Genomic DNA, 20529 nt, shown 5'->3' with positions numbered 1-20529 from the left:
AACCTAGTGTTACTTTTGTATCCTTTAATCTGCTCAGTCGCCCAAACGTACACATGATTTTCGTATTCCTCTGCTGATTTGTGTGTGTTTCTTCCCAAATCTAAAAGACAATTGTTGAATGACTTTTCCATGCATGTAGGTCTCAGGTAACATATAGTCCATGCTAGTCCAATCAAGATGGCCCTTTAATCAAATGTTTGCTAATAATTGCAGGTACCCCACGGTATGTCTACAGACAATCCTATTCTCTTTGTGAGTTGATGTCTTGTCTTGGTCATGTCTTGAAAGTAACCTGAATGCAGAAAATCATGGACATTAACGGAATGCATTAATTGTTGTAGCGTTGAACATTAACCCGCATTCCTTCGTGAGAGCAGTTCGGCTTACCATCTCAGATCTGGCCTGGCTTGTACATGGGCTAAGAACGTCCCTCCACTTGGTCACATACCAGAAGTGAACTGCCTGAGTATTCTTTAATTAGAAAAAAACACAGTAAACACCAAGTTCCAAAGACTTTCGGGCCACGCCCTTCTTCAGTGAAATGAATGTAAGCAAACAAGTGGGACATATATAATGTTGTTTGGGTCAACTCAGTGTGTTGGGTCAACTCAGAAAGGAATGCATCTTTAGGAAAAGACAATGAATACTACTGTGATGAGACAAGGAGCTTAGACAAGATAGCAGACAATACCGGAATAAATCAAATGACTCGTGCAAAGAGTTTCAATGAAGAGTGTCACATTGAAAATTGGTTTGGATACATGCTGAGTTCCCTTCGTGTTACCTTAATCTCTACGATCATTTACAGTTTTATTGGCAGCAAGACGAGTGGCGCATGTGTTGTAAAGGTGACATATTCCGTTAGTTCAAATAAATATTCAATCGCTCTCAGCGGGCACTTGTTTGTGCAGATTTGGATATGGATGCGTCTAGACCGGTCTGAAGCTGTTCCCAAACGGTACAATATTCTTAAAGGGTACGATATGCCGGACAAGTCCTGGCATTCCCAAAATTGTTCTCCAGGGTTATTATCTTTTGAGCGAGACTGTGTCCAATCGCATGCAGTTATTCCCAAAGGGTACCATGTTCTGAATGCTTTAAGTCGTGGCTGGAACTCTTCCCAACGGGTATTTACTTTATCGGACTTTTTGTTCTCAAGGTTTCTGTCGGACGAGTCCATAAGCATTTAACATTCACAATTATCATTTTGATTGTCTGGCGTATTGGCGCCTCACATGTGTCTATTACAATACGAGCAGCATCTTTGTTAAGTTGTTCATGGTGCCGATGATGAAGTTTTCTCTCATTTTTTACTTATCTTTCATCTCCATTGGGGTAGACGATGGGAATAACAGGGAATACGAGTATAACAATTTGTGACATGTATTAACTATCATTTATTTTTATAAAATCAATTTGCTTTTACAGTTCTCCACATTGTACACGGCAGTACATTTGGGCTTTGTAGCTCAGTTGCCTCAGTTAATAGCTGGAGCACTGGACTTGTGATCCCAGGGTCACGGGTTCGAATCCAAACCTTGACGGATCGCGGTCAACTTTATTAGCAGGCTCAGATACAATATATCCATATCCCATCACGTGTCACCACAGTGACGCGTAAAGGATCGCGGTCATTCTGTCATAATTGCAGGTGGCTGATTACACCTAAAACACGCACACACCTGGTTAGCTAGCGCGACACTTTTTGCTGATAGCTTTCCACTGAGAGAAAGCGACCCGAAAGCGCCCAGCCGACCACGAAGGGCCATATCAGGGCGGTGCTGCTTTGACATATAACGTGCGCCACACACAAGACAGAAGTCGCAGCACAGGCTTCGTGTCTCACCCAGTCACATTATTCTGACACCGGACCAACCAGTCTTAGCACTAACCCCATAATGCCAGACGCCAGGCGGAGCAGCCACTAGATTGCCAATTTTAAAGTCTTAGGTATGACCCGGCCGGGGTTCGAACCCACGACCTCCCGATCACGGGGCGGACGCCTTACCACTAGGCCAACCGTGCATGTCCGGATAATCAAGTAAATGAAATGCAATCCAATTGGATTTTTGTGTAGGCGAAACGAATGTTGTCATTATTGTTTTATTTAAGCTTCAGATTATAACTGTGTGAAGTCGACTACGCGAAGTGTACTTCGCGAAGCTGGCTGCACGAAGCTTTCGCACTGACTTCGGGCTCAATTAAGTTGCAGTTGATATCAACTCAGTCGGCTTTGACAGTGTTTGCGCCCCAAAATGTACACGGCAGTACATTGGGTTGTTATCTATATATAAATGTTGTAACGAATGTTTCATTTATGTTTCAGGTGGCATGGAGGAGAGTGGACGGAGATGAGTTTCTGACCATCGCTGACCTGAGCTGGGCGGAAGACACGGCATTTTCCGTGCAAAACGAGAAGCTGAAAGGGGACGTAAGCGAGTGGAATTTGGTGATTGACAAAGTTACGCCCCTTCATGCTGGAATGTATGAATGTCAGATTACCGCCCGAGGCGGTTATATTAGACACATACGGTTAAATGTTGTTGGTAGGTATGAGTTGTCATTATTCGTTTTCTATCTGCTCTGCCTTTCTCAGTCTTTGTCTGACTGTTTAGTCTGCGCGTCCAACATGTCGAACAGTTTCGTGGCTATGTATCCCCTCTCTCTGTCTCTCTCTGTGTCTGTCTGTCTCTCTCTCTGTGTCTGTCTGTCTCTCTCTGTCTCTCTCTGTCTCTGTCTCTGTCTCTCTCTCTCTCTCTCTCTCTCTCTCTCTCTCTCTCTCTCTCTCTCTGTCTGTCTGTCTGTCTGTCTGTCTGTGTATGTGTGTGTGTGTGTGTCAGTCTCTCTCTCTCTCTCTCTCTCTCTCTCTCTCTCTCTCTCTCTCTCTCTCTCTCTCTCTCTCTCTCTCTCTCTCTCTCTCTCTCTCTCTCTCCCCCTCTCTCTCTCTTTCGGCTAGTTATGCAACATAATCATTTGAGTAACAGAAATCACGTTGGTGAACATTATGATGGCACTAAGCAGGTCACCAAACAGTTTTCCCAGAAATCCGAAACAGTTAGACTGCTGTCGTTACAAAATCAAGAATCCAAAAACAATGACAGGATAAGTTAAAGACACAGTAAGCCTCCCGTAAACCATCACAGATACTGTCAGGCTTTTACACACAGTACAAACACCCTTCCATTTGAACGCTTACCAAACGGGAACATTCTAGGTGCCCTACGTAAAGAGCGAGCGATGTTCACAAAATTAATTTTGCGGAGAGAGTGTCAGAGACAATCGGACCGTGGTGCGTTTTGGCGCTAGACCTAACTTTTAAAATCTAAATAATAAATTGACAGCTTGTTACACAAACATTCTTAAATCATAAAAGAATTTTTTTTCATAAAGACAAGATCAGTACAATTCGAAGTTTTGAAAGTTTGAAAAAAGAAAAGCCCGGAAGCAGGGTCACGCAAGGTCGTGGTTCTCGTAGCAGACGACGGTTTATACCAAACACTGTACATAAGGAAGACGTGGAACTTGCGAAGAAAATGCGAAAAAGTGTTTGTGGGTTATCGTCCCTAGTCACATGCTGGCGGCGAAAACAAAATGGCGGATCGCGTAGGTACCGATCGTGTGCGAGGTGGTGGTAAATTGTGCTCGGCTTTTTGTTGCAAGAACGCCCGTTACAAACAGAGCTGCTTCGGGAAAACTTTCCACAAGTTCCCTACAGAAGAAAAAAGGTGGGTTGTGCAGTGATTATTTCATCAGGTTTACCTTCTTCAGAATGAGAATGGCAATGGCTCGAGTCAACTCACTCAGTAGACTACAGCGTCAGCGAGTACTTACGACTGTGAGTGTGAGACAGCAGTCAGTACAAAACAACAGTTTACACTTGATGACAAACCCGTGGGCATATTTGCCGAAACCTTTATTAAACCTTGCTTACGGGAAAACTACAGTACAAAGGTACATCACTCATCCGTTTTGCGTTCAGGCAGAACGTTAGATTTAGACTGAAGATCTGATTTAGCTTTTTTTGCCTTTCCTTTTTGCTTAGTTTAACAATAACATTGTTGTTTTTATTGTCAAACTAGGTGCAGAATATGGATGCAATTCACAAGGCGAGAGGACTTTGAAAAGCTGCAGCCAGCTGATGTTCAAGGTCTCAAGCTTTGTACTGATCACTTTGAGGCCAACCAGTAAAACAATCCTGCAGAGAGGATCACTTGTGTGGAATGCTGTCCCAACATTGTTTGCAGTGCCCAATCCACCACCAAAGGTTATTTATTTATTGGTTTTAGGTTTTTGCAAACCAAAGAAGCACACTATTAAATGCAGGTTGAGTAATGACAAGTTTGAGGCTGATGTAAGAATTGAAAACAACAGCATTGTTCCCATCAAATAATGCCTGTTTGCATTTAGCGCAAAAAAATGATAAGGCCAACAAAAAAAAGTTACTTATTTTGGATCGACGTCTTGATTATGATGATAAGATGAACTTATTTTGCAAAAAAACAGCCCCAAATGGCAAAAAAGGTATACGGTCGGCGTCAACAACAAAAAAGTTGTATGTTTCTGGTCACCTGACCCTACCTATGTTTTCCCGACGACCCTAGACTTTTTTTTTTTGCATTTTCAAAAATAAAAGGGGTATTCGAAAATCAATTGTTTTCCTGTTTTTCAACAAAATAGTTAAAAAGATGGTTTAAAAAAAAAGTTTAGAAAAAAAATCTCCACCTTTAGTCATGTTAGGTCACAAAAAAGTCTGTTTAAGGTAACATAGGCCCCCCAAAAATAGCGTCGGTAGGTCGGCTTTTTAGTTTTGTATTTTAGCCATCTGAATATTTTTATTTTATTTTTTAATGCCCCCAAAAAGTCTAGGGCCGGTGGGAAAAAAAATAGGGTCGGTCCGGATACCGTAAACAGATTATTTTTTGTTTTGCCTTACCAGAAACATACACTTTTTTGTGTGGCCTAAGACCAATGCCATGAAATTGGGAGAAATGTTTCATTGTGACTGGGTGTTGGTTGTGAGTTTGTCAGTTAAAGAGCTGTGCAATTTGCAGGTTGCTAGTGGGAGGAAGCCACCATCACAAAGGGTAGCTACAAATGAAGCCAGCACCGACCTGTCGCCTGATGCACAAATTGTTCAACCAGGTAAGAGATTTTTAACCATGAAGAACACCCTGACATCAAAAAATGTTTAAACCCATCCATTACATAGTTGATAATTGCTGTATAGGGTGACGGGCGCTGTGGCGGGGTGGTAAGACGTCGGTCTATTAACTCGGAAGGTCGAGGGTTCGAATCCCGGTCGCGGCCGCCTGGTGGGTTAAGTGTGGAGATGTTTCCGATCTCCCAGGTCAACTTATGTGCAGACCTGCTAGTGACTTATCCCCCTTCATGTGTACACGCAAGCACAAGACCAAGTACGCACGAAAAAGATCCTGTAATCCATGTCAGAGTTCGGTGGGTTTTAGAAACACAAAAATACCCCGCATGCTTCCTCCGAAAGCGGCGTATGGCTGCCTAAATGGCGGAGTAAAAACGGTCATACACATAAAATTCCACTTGTGCAAATAAATGAGTGCACGTGGGAGTTTCAGCCCACGAACGCAGAAGAAGAAGAAGCTGTATAGGGCGGATGCATGGATGGATGAAATTGTACCTGTAGTTCCCACACGTAAAGATGGGAAACATATCCTGTTAGAGGCATGGTGTAACAAGAAACAATTAAGTGGCTCTATTAGTATTCCCACCCCCCCCCCCCCCCCTTTCCCCGTCGCGATATAAGCTTGGTGGTTGAAAACGACGTTAAACACCAAATAAATAAAGAAAGAAAGAGGCATGGTGTGTGAGGAGTTTACCTGGTACTGTTGTCCTAATCAATCAATCAATCAATCAATATAAAGCTTATATAGCGCGTATTCCGTGGGTACAGTTCTAATGGCCTCACCCATTCAGTACCAAACAAGGTCAATTCCATCATTGTTCCACATCGTATCCATAGTTGCTAATACACTTCATTTCTGGCCTGCCCTCCTACGCTATTGTTTATTTTCATTTTGTGATTGAATTACACATGTTTTAATTTCTTCCAGGTTGTAACTTGTTATGGTTATGTTATTTTATGTGTGTTTTGTGTGTGTGTTTTCTTTTTTAGATGACATTCAGGCGATCCTGGAGGACATAGGATGTAAAGCATCAAAGTCGTCATCCTCCCCATCCCCTCGTGAAGCGGAACTTCGGCAGAAGGTCAACAAACTGAGGAGCAAGGTTTTCCGATTAGAAAAGAAAACGATGGAACCCCGTGTAAAACGAGCGAGTAAATTAGCCAAGCCTCCCAAGAAAGACTTTGTAATAGAACAGTTATCTCATATATTATCAGGCGAGGCGAGCTATTTTGCCATTTATGCCTGTTACATATTTACCGGTTATCTGCTGCTGTGTCCAATCCTGGCAGAGACGGAACGCATGTTACCAAGGAGCCGAAGGAGAGTTGAGATGAGAGAATGTGATTAACAATTGCCAACTCTCTCCGTACAAAGAGGGTCCAAAATTGTATCAAAATATAGATCGTAGGGAATTCAAAATAAAAAAAAGACAAAAGACAAAACATGTACTTCGGCTCATAGAGCCTTCTTTAATTTTTGACTCAAAAGTCCATGCTCCGAGAGACTCCTTTTTTTTAATTTTGAATTGCCTACCATCTATATTTTTATACATTTTCAAAAAGATTCATTCAACAGTCACCTTCCGTTATTCTTGAACTTGGCTATCCCAGCCTTACCTCAACATTCGATATTCCTGTGATATTTTTGACGTAAAATCAATTTTTACTGTAAAACACTTCGGCAAGAGGATTGGTCCAAGCAAACAAATAATAAACTTGTAAGATTTTTCCTGATATTTCCGATCAATTGCCTATGGTTTTATTTAGCTAAAAGATTCAAACGTCACACCTATGACTCATGGCTATTTTTAAGGGGAGAGTAGCATCCCTGGTGTGTTGTTTTTGATGTACCTTTTGGTCTGTTTACAGTAACATAGGCACACAAAAAGAGGGTCGGTAGGTCGGCTTTTCTTAATTTTTTTTTTATAACCATCTTTTTAAATTATTTTGCAAAAAAACAGGAACAAAATTGATTTTTTTTCTTTTTCTCCAAATGCCAAAAAAAAGGTCTAGGGTTGGCGGGGAAAAATAGGGTTGGTCGGGATACCGTAAACAGACTATTTTGCTTTGTTTTGCCTAAGCAATGACTAACAAACTTTCTTTAGGGTCTGACATTGTATATACTATACAATTTTTGGGGTATTAACTAAATACATGTATACAGTTTTTGATTCCTTTTATACTTTTTCACAAATTAGCCCCCCCCTCCCCCTTTTTTTTTTTAGTCTGCCCTGGGGGCGGGAGGTCTCCTAATTTCGGTTTCTAGGGTCATCTTATGCTTCCCCATGAGCTGAGAACTTAATTTAAAATGGGCCACGATTTTTTTATTTGTATTTTGTAATTGTGCCTTTGTCCAGTCACATGATTTCACTTTGTACTTAAAAACTTGGCACTGTCATCATTTATTGCTATTTATTGTTCAGTTGTTCAGTATTTATTGCTATTGGGCATCAGTTGTTCAGTTGCCCTCTTTTGAATGAGCCATGCATGCATTATGGATGTGTTTAGCGAATTGGGATACCTCAAGCAATGTAAAAGAAGAAACAATGTGAAGCAAACATATAGCACCAAATAAAATAACCGAATCAGAATGGAAACTTCTTCAGTGTATGTGTGTGTGTGTGTGTGTGTGTGTGTGTGTGTGTGTGTGTGTGTGTGTGTGTTTGCTGTTTTAAATACCGAAAATGTGAAAATAAAGCAAGTCACAACATGAGAAAGATCGACTGTACTAGTCATAACAAAGCAAGAGACAGCCTGATCAGCATGCAGCAAAGGGGAATAACTCATATTTAGCCATTCTCATTTCTAAGCATGCCCAATGAGGAAGTTATCCTTCTTCCCATTGTAGTTTCTTTGTTTATACCTATCGCCAGTTCCTATGAACAGCCAAAAACCATCGCAAGAGTTCTTGTGAACCACAGCCGTGTGTTTCGTGCATAGTCAGAGGTACTTAATAACGTGGTATTGCAGATAAGCTCACAGCGAGTCGCATTCAAATTACTAACTGACCACTACATTGTGAAAAAGGGAAACTTGATCACACGGGTTCACGATGGCTCAGGGGTAAGATAAACCACGCAAAAATAAATTCTTTGAAAATTGCTCGCTCTTTACGGAGGGCACCTAGGATGTTCCCGTTTGGTGAGCGTTCAAATGGAAGGGTGTTTGTATTGTGTGTAAAAGCCTGACAGTATCTGCGATGGCTTACGGGAGGCTTACTGTGCCTTTAATGGAACATCGAATTATAAACAAAACGAAAAGTTCACAAGAACTTTGACCTATCTGTCTTTAAAGTGGACACACAAGAAGACAAAAGGAAAACGGGATGGGTACGTTTGCACGACATCATCAGTCTTAATTGTAGGCATCACAACACACCATCAGTGAACATGCTTGGCTTTTATTTGGGTTTTAAGCGTTTGTTATCCCACTTTTATTAATTGAACGTTCTCCATTCTGCTGTTTCAGGTCCACCTATTACAGAACCAGGTGAGAAAATCCTTTGTTCTTCTTGTTTTGATCTTTTTATCCTAGGTTAAACCCTTTTACTTTAATCAATCTTTCATTCATATCCTCATTTTCTTTATTTCTTCGTTATAATCGTCACACATGTGTTTAACGACACGGCTGCCATTTCGTGTGTATGTTATTTTCAGGTCCATTTGAGGAGCCAGGTGAGAATATATTTTTTATTTCAGTAGTTCTTGTCACTGTCAGTAGTCATCGTCCGTGTCAGTGTCAGTTGTCACTTTCTCTGACATCATCGATCTATTTATTAGGGGCACCTTTTCTCACGCGCGAACAATCATATGTAGGACACAACAAATCTGTCCAAGGTTTCACACGGTATACGAGCATACTTCCAATTGGACACATAACACACATCATCAACAGCCTGGCTCCATCCCACATCACCAGTCCAGCTTCCCACTTTCTACTTCAGGCTTTTACATAAGAAACTAGATGATTACCCGCTTCGCCGGGTGGATCGCGAGACGGAGTATGCAGCGTGGCGGTTCGCACCGGCTTCGCCGGGATGATCGCGAGACGGAGTATGCAGCGTGGCGGTTCGCCGGCTTCGCCGGGTTAGAGCACGTGTTGACGTGATTGACGCCACGCGAAGGAAGGGAGTTAAACGCGCAAAACACTGGAGAAGATAAGGAAGAGTTACTGGAAATGGATCTACAGAAAAACCAAAATCGGTTCACCGCGCCGCGCTTAGAGCACGTGTTGAAAATTTTCATCGACCAGATTGTGTCCGGGGTCTACCTGAATATGCCCACCAAATTTGAAGCAGATCCATCGATAACTTTGGCCGTGCATCGCGAAGTGACACACACACACACACACACACACACACACACACACACACACACACACACACACACACACACACACACACACACACACACACACACACACAAGCCGTATATAGATATAGATAGAAGCCCATACTTCGACTTGGAAACTTACAATCATCTACAGTCAGACTGCTTTCTGCACAGAGTGGAATGGTTAATGCGACGTAATTGTGCAGATTGACATACATGTCAGTTACTAAATAAGGACAGCACATAACTATATAGCGCTCAGCACAGATCGCAGTCTGGCTCTAGATCGTGTGGTATTTGTTCAAGTGGAAAGATGGGCTTAACCCATGTAAAAGCCCCGGCCGATCTGTGGCGATTTACAGTGATTATTTACTCGAGAGTAACGGTATCTTTAACAATTGTTTCCAGGACTGTATTGCTATAACTGTGTTTAAAACTACTATGCGTGATTCGTACCAAGACGAAGAACGACGGAACAATCAGGCAGACAGGTTGGCAGGCAACCAGGGAGCCATGTGGCCTAAGCCTATAGGCAGACAAGCAAACAGACAGACAGGCAGACAGACAGACAGACATGCACTCAGACAGAAGGCCATTCAATCGATACACCGACAGACAGCCAGCGAGGTAGACAGACATGCAGGCAGGCAGGCAGGCAGACAGACAGACAGACAGACAGACAGACAGACAGACAAAGAGACACATGTATACGTCAACAGACACACACCCACATCCACACACATATGCAATCGCAATCAACAAACATGCTGCAGTCAAATAAACAAACGTGCACAGCATAACGGCAACAAGCGAACTTCAGTTTGTAACTGATCGCCGTATTATGATTATTCCGAACGCTTACTCTACCTCTGTCTATAAACCACCTGTCTGTTTCCATCACAACATCCTCTCTAACGAAAAACAACAACACACACAAACACGCTTATCTATCTAATAATGCATCTCTCCCCCTCCTCTGTTACAGCCTAATAATGCATCTCTCCCCCTCCTCTGTTACAGCCATTTCATTATCCGGCACAGACTTCGTGGAGCGAGGGGAAGCCATCGAGTTGGTATGCAACGCCACCGGGGGCACGCAGATAGCGGAGGACATTGATTGGTTCAAAGATGGTAACATCATAGACACGTCACGGCGACGTCATAAAGGCATCGTCATCTTGAAATATAGGTCACTGAAGGAAGGTGCTCTGGTCAGCAAGCTGTGCATAGACCACGCAGAGATGGACGACGCGGGGACGTACGTGTGTCGCAGCTCTTACAACCAACTCGGGGATTTCGTGGTCAATGTTTTAGCAGGTGAGCTAAAAAGTTGCTAATACTTCTTCGTAAAGGCACAGTTTATGATGAAGTGTGCTTGTATTCCAGCGGCAGTACAGGCCTGAAAGTGGCGAGTATTTTACTCGCCATGGCGAGTAGTAAAATGTAGCTGGCGAGTAGAAATGTTCATCTACTAAATGAGAGTAAAGTTGCTGAAACAAATTGTTGGTTTGGCTAGTAAGGTTTGCTCTCTGGCTAGTACATTTTCAGAATCACTTGCCAAAGGTGAGTGCACCATTTGTTAGACTTTCAGGGCTGCAGTAACTTGCATTATGCGATGACGGCGGTGATGGCAACCACGACAATGACGATGACGATGACGACGATGATGATGATGATGATGATGATGATGATGATGATGATGATGATGATGATGATGATGATGATGATGATGATGATGATGATGATGATGATGATATTGATGCATATGCATGATGATGATTGGAAATGTTCTTCTGTAAGAAGATAGCAGAGGAATCTGGCCAACTGATAACACGTATTTGTATCGTGCGACGACGACGACGATTACGACGACGATGATACGGACGCAACGCCATTGTAAGAAAAGTAAGTTACGGACATAATTGTAAAAACCAAATCGACAGAACTAAATGTGTTCTTGCATTGCTTAGGATATCTTTCTGTTTACAAATCGGTCACGTTTGGCTCTCCATAACATGCTAAAAAAAAGAGACAATGTTGTCCTTGCAAAACAACATATGTATTTTTAGCAGAAGATGCTGACGTCTGACTATCTTGTTCTTGTTGCAGCTGATTCAAACAACGTGAAAAGAGGTAGGTTCACAATACTTATCTAATTTCCTTATCAGTAGGTGGTGAAAGATCCACCACAACAAACGCATGTCTGTTATTAGCACTAAATGAATCTGGCGCCTACTCGTAACGCATGTTTGGCAATGTTGGCTGGGCTTGAGTAAAAGCTGTCATCCTTCCCGCGTAACTATCATGTTCACCCACATATCTGCCCCGGCTTTCAAATGGAATACAGGGTTCGTACAAGACCTTGAAATCCTTGAAAGTGGATTTGAAAGGGTCAATGTCAAGACAGCGAAAGTCCTTGAAAAATCACCATGGTCCCTAAACGTCCCTTAAAACCCTAAAGGTTGCTGTCCGATTACAGAGCAACCACCCGCTCTGCACACTTGCAATATTGTATTTATCTAAAGCAGCATGAACATTTGTTTGTAATAGTAACCCTTAGTCCATGTTTAGTCCGTCTCTTTCAAAGCCGTCGTCTGCTTTGAAGCTTTCATGATATGGAAACATTAACCAGTGAGTGATACATTGCCAGCTTTAAAAATAAGAGGGTGCCAGATTATCTCTTCATAAGGTCTTGGGAGCCCTTGAAAAATCCTGGAATTTTAGGACCAAAAACCTGCACGAACCATTGGAATAAGAGCATCATTTCACTTGCACGCATACCGAAACTCAAGAGCATGGTTGCATTATGTGCAGTGTGTGGTTTCTTGTCTTCCTGATATCATGTATCTGATTCATGTAACTTTCACTAATGAAGCGAGTTGGAAGTGAAATATAACAGAATACACTTTATTCTCTTGAAACATAAAAGTGTCTTTGACAGGTGCAATAATAAGAAAGAACGAAAAAAATGTTGCGTGTTTGTGTTTGAGGGAAAGATTACAGACAAATGTATCAGTGTTGTTTCTAGGTTGCCATCTGGCAAAATGTGGCTGGGTGCATCATGAACATAATTATTGGCTTCGTTAATTTATTCCATTTTTTTATTTTCTTAGATGCATTTTGATCAATGAAGCTTCATATCTGTTGCATCTATTCTTTGTTTTATTTTAATAAGAAGTGTCTGTATATCTGCCAGTTTCAATGCTAAGGTTACGAGCGCTAATTCTGTTTCTTTTTCGCAAGTGTGTTAACATTTTCTTTCTGTTATGTTTGATAGGTATGGTTCACTCCAACAAGGATTTACTTTATTCTTGTAACAAGTCTTGTTTGATGAACCGATTATTTTATCTTTGGAGAATTTGATATATTGGTGTTCAGATTATTACACTTTAAGTCAACTGATTTTGTGTGTGTGTGTGTGTGTGTGTGTGTGTGTGTGTGTGTGTGTGTGTGTGTGTGTGTGCGTGTGTGTGTGTGTGTGTGCGCGCGTGTGCGTGTGCGTGTGCGTGTCTGTGTCTGTGTGTATGTACGTGTGTGCGTGTGTGCGTGCGTGCGTGCGTGCGTGTCTGTGAGTGTGTAATCGTACACATAGCATGCGATTGTCCCGTTTTCCCCTCTTGGTCTGCTTTTGCTTTTATCTTCGCCCTCTCCTTTGTCTAGTGTTTCGCTCCCTCCTGATTTGACTTCCTTCTGCACCTCTTCATTTCTATGACTCTTCATTTCATTTACCTCATTATCTCATTGCACGGACATGTGGGTCTCCTCCTCCCAGGAGAACACAAGCAGCAACAACAGTCGCACTACTAATGTCTGCGCGTGTTAAGGTGTAATCAGCCTACTGCACTTAGAGCGGAATGACCGAGGTATTTTACGTGCAACTGTGGTGACCAGGTGGGGAGGGGGGAGGAGGAGGCATGGATCCTCGTCTGGGATCCTTCACCGTGGTCGTTGTGGACAGGTGGTCGCTCTCGAGAGGTGGTCGCAAGGACAGGTTGGACTGTATATCGGTGCACAGAGGCATAGCCCATGCGTGTGTTGGCAAAAGCAAGGTGTACGCTAAACAATGTCAAAGGCTACGCTCGTTTTTTTTGTAAACCAACCAAAACACTGATTGAAATTTAGGAGTAAAATGTGACGTTGTCCGCAGACGGGATTTCCGTATGTTCAGGGACAAAGGGATGGCTCACAATAAATGTCCCTTAGTTGAGAACTACAGTTGTGAATTTGATGTGTTATTGCCTTCTTGGTAGAACAGAAAATAAAGCATTTATTGTGGGGGGAAAGTCGAAAACTCAACAAAAACACAAGCTGATGTAAAATGTACCGGAGACCTTTGTCAGATTGATTGCTCGTGGAAAAGCCATTCAGAATTAAAACCACACATGAAGCAAACATGACACTTTAAACATGCTGGACGTTCCATCGGCTGTCAGTTGTTGTCTTCTAGTGGAAATGCTTGCCTCCAGTATTGTTTACTGGTACCCGTTAGCATGTAGCGACACATAAGACTCTTGGAAATTAATACTGTTGACTTTATTGGACACACAAGAATGAACACACAGAAACGTTAGCGTCTTTGACCTAGGTTCTGCAGACTACTGTTTCTAGTGTATAGTAGCCGCATGGGTCCGAGCCGAGTGCAATAGATGCGTCTTGCAGGCCGTAACATACGGTAATGTTTCAAAGTACAAATAATCATACCCCAGATCTTGTTTTAAGATGACCTACACTTGTTAAAGGGTATTTTGAATTGGCCCTGCAGTCAACACTAAATGTGTAATGCGCCGCCTTTTGTTATTATCACTGACATTTATTATGGTTTAGTATTTTGTTTTGTTTTTGAATACATTTATTTATGTACGCATTGATTTATTTATTGATTTACCTTTCTTCAGTCCGTCTTTCTTTCTTAATGTCCCTCTCCACGTATGTTTGTATGTCTTCATTTATTTCTTCGTTCATACATGTGGGTTCCCTCTTATGTTTTGTACAGGCTTTGGCATGCTGCTGATTTCATTTCAGTCTCCAAGCAAGATGTATTCAGTTGTACAAATCTCTGAACATCTTTTAGTATTCCCTTTCTTTCTTCACGCTATTCTGCGGTTTTTGTCCGCAGAATGATGTTAGCCTTAAAAAGAGTAGTCCCCCTTAGTCTGATTTTCGTTAATTGTGTAGCTTAGCATCGGCAATGGAGTAGTGCCCCTTTACAAAAAAGTTGAGAGGGAGAGAAGAAATATATAAAGTTTGGTGCCAGCACTAAAAGCTGTGATCCCAAGTGCACTGGGAATTGTCTTACACGCACAGGTAGCCAGGCGGAACTGGCGCTGGGGAGGAGTTCAGGCAGCACCGCCATCACCCCCCATGTCACCCCCGCCCCTGCTCCCGTCCCCGCTTCTGCCGCTGATGATGTAAAGTATCCAAGTGCACGCGGAGGTAACTCGTTCTGCATTTGTGTTGAGTGTGATAAGACTTATCTCCCTTGGTGTCAGCAATGGCGTCTGCGGGTGGGACGGGGGTTGTAATGAGATTGCAAGGGAATAAGTGAAGAAAACATCATCGTTCTTTATCGGTCGTTTTGCCACCCTCAGGGTGTAATCGCTTTATCCCTCCATCTGCAAATAGGTATGACCATTTTTTTTTACAGGTGGGAATTACGATGGGGAATGATAGGGCGGGGTGGAGGGGGGGGGTGTAGCTGGGAAGGGATGTGAGATTCCAATTTCGTCTTCTTATCAACAAGAGACACAAATGAGGATAGGAATAAGGCAAATCTTAGAATTTGTCTTTGCAGTAAAACAATTAAGATCGTAGATAAATACATAAAAGGTAGACTAGAAAATCCAGAGAAATGATTGTACGCAGAAGACCGCCGTATGAACCTGAATATATATGCCCCACTTGTTCACACCAAACGTCTGTCTGGATATCTGTTATGTCTGTCTGTCTGTCTGTCTGTCTGTCTGTGTGTGTGTGTGTCTCTCTCTCTCTCTCTCTCTCTCTCTCTCTCTCTCTCTCTCTCTCTCTCTCTCTCTCTCTCTCTCTCTCTCTCTCTTTCTCTCTCTCTCTCTCTCTCCTTTGTTGTAGTTCTTTTCCTCCTTTTGCTATGTTGTCGGTATCTTTTGTAAAATACAAATGACTTACTGTTTGTTAATTTGCTTGCTTGCCGTTGTTGTTTCATTTGGACCATAATAATTATGTTTCTATTGCTTGTGACATTTTTTATTTTTTTATTTTTTTTTTTACTTTACTTTTGAGTACACTTGACTTGCTGTTTGTTGCTTGCTTATCATCATATTGCTGTTAGTATTGTTTTGTTTTTGTTTTTTTTGTTTTTGTACAGTTAGTATTGTTATTATCGTTATGACATCATCATCATTACCATTATTTCTATTTTCATATTTCTATTGCTGTTATTGTATTTAATAGTATCAAATACTATAACTTTTTCTTTGCCTTTAAATGCCATTTATTATCATATGTATGATTATTTTTGCCGTCAACCTTTTTTGCTCTTATAATGTTTTCATGTTCTGTTTTGTATTCATGTTAGTTAGCAAGGACAGATTGTAAGACTAGGCAACGCCTAAAATCTCCATCCTTCTGTAATAAAGTTTAATCAATCAATCAATCAATCTCTCTACCTTTTTTTCTACGTTAATATCCGTGTAAATATGTGATTAGATTAGTCCCCTCTCTGGGCGAGGGCTGGTTGAAAAAAAGCTCGTTGTATTGCTTATGCAACAACCCTCGAAAAATAAAATTTGATTTGATTTGATTTGATTTGATTTGATCTCTCTCTCTCTCTCTCTCTCTCTCTCTCTCTCTCTCTCTCTCTCTCTCTCTCTCTCTCTCTCTCTCTCTCTCTCTCTCTCTCTCTCTCTCTATCTCTCTCTCTCTCTTTTTTTTCTCTCTCACTTTCTCTCTCTCTCTCTCTTTCTCTCTCTCTTTCTCTCTATCCCTCTCTCTTTTTTCCTCTCTCTCTCTCTCTCTTTTCTCTTTCTCTCTCGCTCTCTCTCTCTCTCTCTCTCTCTCTCTCTCTCTCTCTCTCTCTCTCTCTCTCTCTCTCTCTCTCTCTCTCTCTCTCTCTCTCTCTCTCTCTCTCTCTCTCTCTCTCTACCACTCCACTCCACATCTACACACCAACACACTTCTTTCTTCAGCCGTCCTGAACTTGTGAAAAGTTCTTTTCTGATGGACCGATAAGTGTAATTGGACTGTCATAAATGGCGCTTATCACATTCTATTTCTGCGAACAGGTAGCAAATAAAGATGGAAAGATAGAAACATTTCTTGCAGCAATTCCTTGACGGCACCTGACACGGTGTAGCAGAATAACTCTGCAAGACTTCATCTTTGAATGCCTTCTGTCTCACCTCCCTGCTCCCCCCTCCCCCCCCCCTCCCTGCCCCCCCCCCCATTTTCTCCCTCACCCCTCTACTCAGGCTTAAAGACCCACCGTCTCGTGAGAGCAGTTCAATTCACCGTCTCAGATGTGGCCAGGGTTTAACATGGTACAAGACCATTCCTCCACTTGGTCACTTACCAAAAAATCAACACCCTGACTGCTTGCTGCGATGCGTTGGCCTTTTTTGATGAATTAATTTCTGAAAAAAAGGCACTGGTGCCTTTTATGACATGAATTCTTAAAAATAATACCAACGTGCTTAGAGAGCAACATCCGTGTTCGTTTGTGGTATGTGACCAAGTGGAGAGATGGTCTTATCCTATGTACAAGTCTGGCCAGATCTGAGACGGTGGGGCGAACAGCCCTCACGGGGCAGAGTGGGCCTTTAATCGTTGGATGCCCTCTGCTTAACATCCCCAACTCCTCCTCCCCCCCCCCCCCCCCCCCCATTCATCATTCCACTTCCCCTCACCCCCACACCCACCCTAGGTTCTCCGACTTTGCCCTAGTTTGTTTAAGTGGCCGGGTGAACTTATGCGTAAACCTGCTTCGAAGTGTTCGTTGAAATCCGACGAATGCGCCAGGCTCTTACGTCACTCAATATCTAAAATGGATGGATTTACGACGCACAGAGTAAACGTCTTCTTTCCTGAGGTTTTAAGAATATCTTAAGACGGAGAAGACAGTGAGTGTAGACATTGAGGGGAATTTGTGTCGACTTTGACCTCCTCAACTCTTTTTTTATGAGAATCTTAAAGAAAGGATTTAAAATTGTGCCAATAGGTGATGCGATGAAAAGGGATACAAAATCTACTCCTTAAAAATCTCCAACCGCTCTCAACTCAATGACTTTTTTTCCTTTTGTTTCCTTTGGTTTTAAAGCAAGAGTAACAAGGGGGTGATGTGGGATGGGTTTGGGTGGGGTAGTGACTATGGTATCTTTTGAAGCCTGCATTCTGCAGTTACACTTTTTTTTTCATTTTTACATTTAGTCAAGTTTTGACTTAATGTTTTAACATAGAGGGGGAATCGAGACGAGGGTCGTGGTGTATGTGTGTGTGTGTGTGTGTGTGTGTGTGTGTGTGTGCGTGTGTGTGTGTGTATAGCGATTCAGACCAAACTACTGGACCGATCTTTATGAAATTTTACATGAGAGTTCCTGGGAATGATATCCCCGGACGTTTTTTGTTGTTGTTTTTTTTCGATAAATACCTTTTATGACGTCATATCCGGCTTTTTGTAAAAGTTGAGGCGGCACTGTCACACCCTCATTTTTCAATCAAATTGATTGAAATGTTGGCCAAGCAATCTTCGACGAAGGCCGGACTTCAGTATTGCATTTCAGCTTGGTGGCTTAAAATTTAATTAATGACTTTGGTCATTAAAAATTTGAAAATTGTAAAAAAATTATGTTTTCATAAAACGATCCAAATGTACATTCATCTTATTCTTCATCATTTTCTGATTCCAAAAACATATAAATATGTTATATTTGGAATAAAAACAAGCTCTGAACATTAAAAATATAAAAATTATGATCAAAATTAAATTTTCGACATATTCCTTGTCGGTTCCTGATTCCAAAAACATATAGATATGATATGTTTGGATTAAAAACACGCTCAGAAAGTTAAAACGAAGAGAGGTACAGAAAAGCGTGCTATATTTCTGAGCGCAACTACTACCCCGCTCTTCTTGTCAATTTCACTGCCTTTGCCACGAGCGGTGGACCTACGATGCTACGAGTATACGGTCTTGCTGAAAAATTGCATTGCGTTCAGTTTCATTCTGTGAGTTCCACAGCTTGACTAAATGTAGTAATTTCACCTTACGCGACTTGTTAACTTTTACATTTGTTGTCAAAAGGTGTCTTAATTTGTCTTTGTACCTGGATTCTTTGTGCATTTAATATTTCCATGTTATTTGGATTGTGTTTTGTTGCTTGCTTTGGGGCATAAAATAACGTTTCGTACACACTACAGTCGAACCTGCTCCTGCGACCACCCCTCAAAAGCGACCAACTGCCCACATCGACCACTCCCAAAGATCCCAGACGAGTGTTTCTTCTCTATAGTTCACCTTTCTATCGCGATTACCTGTCTCTAACGACCGCTTTTGGTCGGTTTCTTGGTGGCCGTTATAGACAGGTTCGACTGTATTATTGGTCAAGTCAAATGGCAAATGCAACGATGTTAGTTCATATTTGCTTTGATGCACAACATTGCTTAAAGACATTCGAGTAAACAACACAAGTATTCAAATGTTACGAGGCAATTGGTAAATTACACGGTACAACGGTCTCCCGTCAAAAATTAAACACGGTTTTATACTGCATCGTCTGGATACCACGCCAGTCGAACTGGTGCATAACTCTCGTAAAGCGTCTGAGTGTCAGAGTTGATTGTCTCCCCTGTAAAGATGGCTGCAAATTGCGTCATCAAATAATCAGATGAAACGCGATCGCTCGTGCATCCACAAGCTCGTTTTTATTGGTCCCTTGGCGCCAATTTGATGTCCGTTGTGTTGCTGCATGCCAAAGCTGTGGGTGACATTAAGAGTAAATCAATGTATTTACAGGGGTGATACCAAAGGACACTTATTATGGACCCTTCTAAATAGTTTCGCACTTTTTGCTGTAGGCCTATGTTTTGTTGAAAGGATATCGGCTCATATTTTAATGCAGTACAGTACAGTGGAAGTGTGTTTGTGGTTTTTTTTTCTCCAAAGAAATGAAACTTGCAGTGCTGCGACATTGTAAGAATGGTAACTGCGCACATAACACTGCACCATGTGTGCAATCTTCGTTTGTGCTTCCAATACGATTCACCCAAACTGCCCCATGAAGCTCATGTTATGCACATTGATAAGCAGTTTGAAGCTATTCCGCAAGACAAGACTTAGAATGTATTATTCATATTTATATTAATCGATAATGGAAAATCGTTATTTGCGAGTAATATAGTTGTTGAAGTGTATTTTTCAAAAGCACACTTTTTTTTATAGCAAATAAGAACAAATGAAAGTGTATGTGGGCTGTGGTCAATAGGCGTTCATAATGCAGCAATATAGACAAGCTGTGCATGTGCTTTATTTTATTTTCACGAAAATCCACAACTTCAAGTTGACAAATAATGCAAACGCATGCCTACCCGCAACTCCGGAACAAAGTTTTGTCAATTTATTACGATGACGGGCAGCAACAATCAAAATCAGTTAGTAAAAACAGTAAACAAATTAAAACACAGAATAACATCAAAGCCACCATGGCTCACGTATGCATGTAACCTTTAAAAGTTGTCAGCGCATGTTCTAGTAATGTTTGCTCAGGCTTGGTTTGGATGGTCGTTTTAGAACGATATTCCTTTTTCTGTGCAATCACGTACATTCTTCTCTTTTCGCCATTACGCTCGCTCCATCATGGAAACGAGCAGATGTGTGAAGATCTGCATCTCGGCACAACTCCGTTTCTCTCTCGCGTTACCTCGGGGCTTGAGTGCCTTAATTAATGGACTTGAGTGCCTGTCATTTACTGTCAGAATGTGTATGACCTCAAACTACAAGTTTCAACCATGGATGTACAACATAGCAACTGACGACAGTCGTCGTGATTGTCATATTCCATACGACAAACTGCA

The 20529-nt window shown here is 41.8% G+C and overlaps 1 protein-coding gene across 1 annotated transcript in view; it reads left to right on the top strand.

Annotated features, from left to right (window-relative positions):
• LOC138976701 (kin of IRRE-like protein 2) overlaps positions 1–20529 on the top strand; it is a gene marked incomplete in the record, with an annotated part of 167169 nt that overhangs the window by 131862 nt on the left and 14778 nt on the right. The window contains 4 exon segments of the mRNA XM_070349573.1: positions 2327–2546; positions 8627–8647; positions 10510–10806; positions 11599–11622. Coding sequence (XP_070205674.1) covers positions 2327–2546; positions 8627–8647; positions 10510–10806; positions 11599–11622 — 562 coding nt within the window.

The sequence above is a fragment of the Littorina saxatilis genome, linkage group LG1 (assembly GCF_037325665.1).
Source record: "Littorina saxatilis isolate snail1 linkage group LG1, US_GU_Lsax_2.0, whole genome shotgun sequence".
NCBI lineage: Eukaryota > Metazoa > Mollusca > Gastropoda > Littorinimorpha > Littorinidae > Littorina > Littorina saxatilis.
Note: the sequence above shows the minus strand (reverse complement) of the source record. Positions and strands in the feature narration are given on the sequence as shown.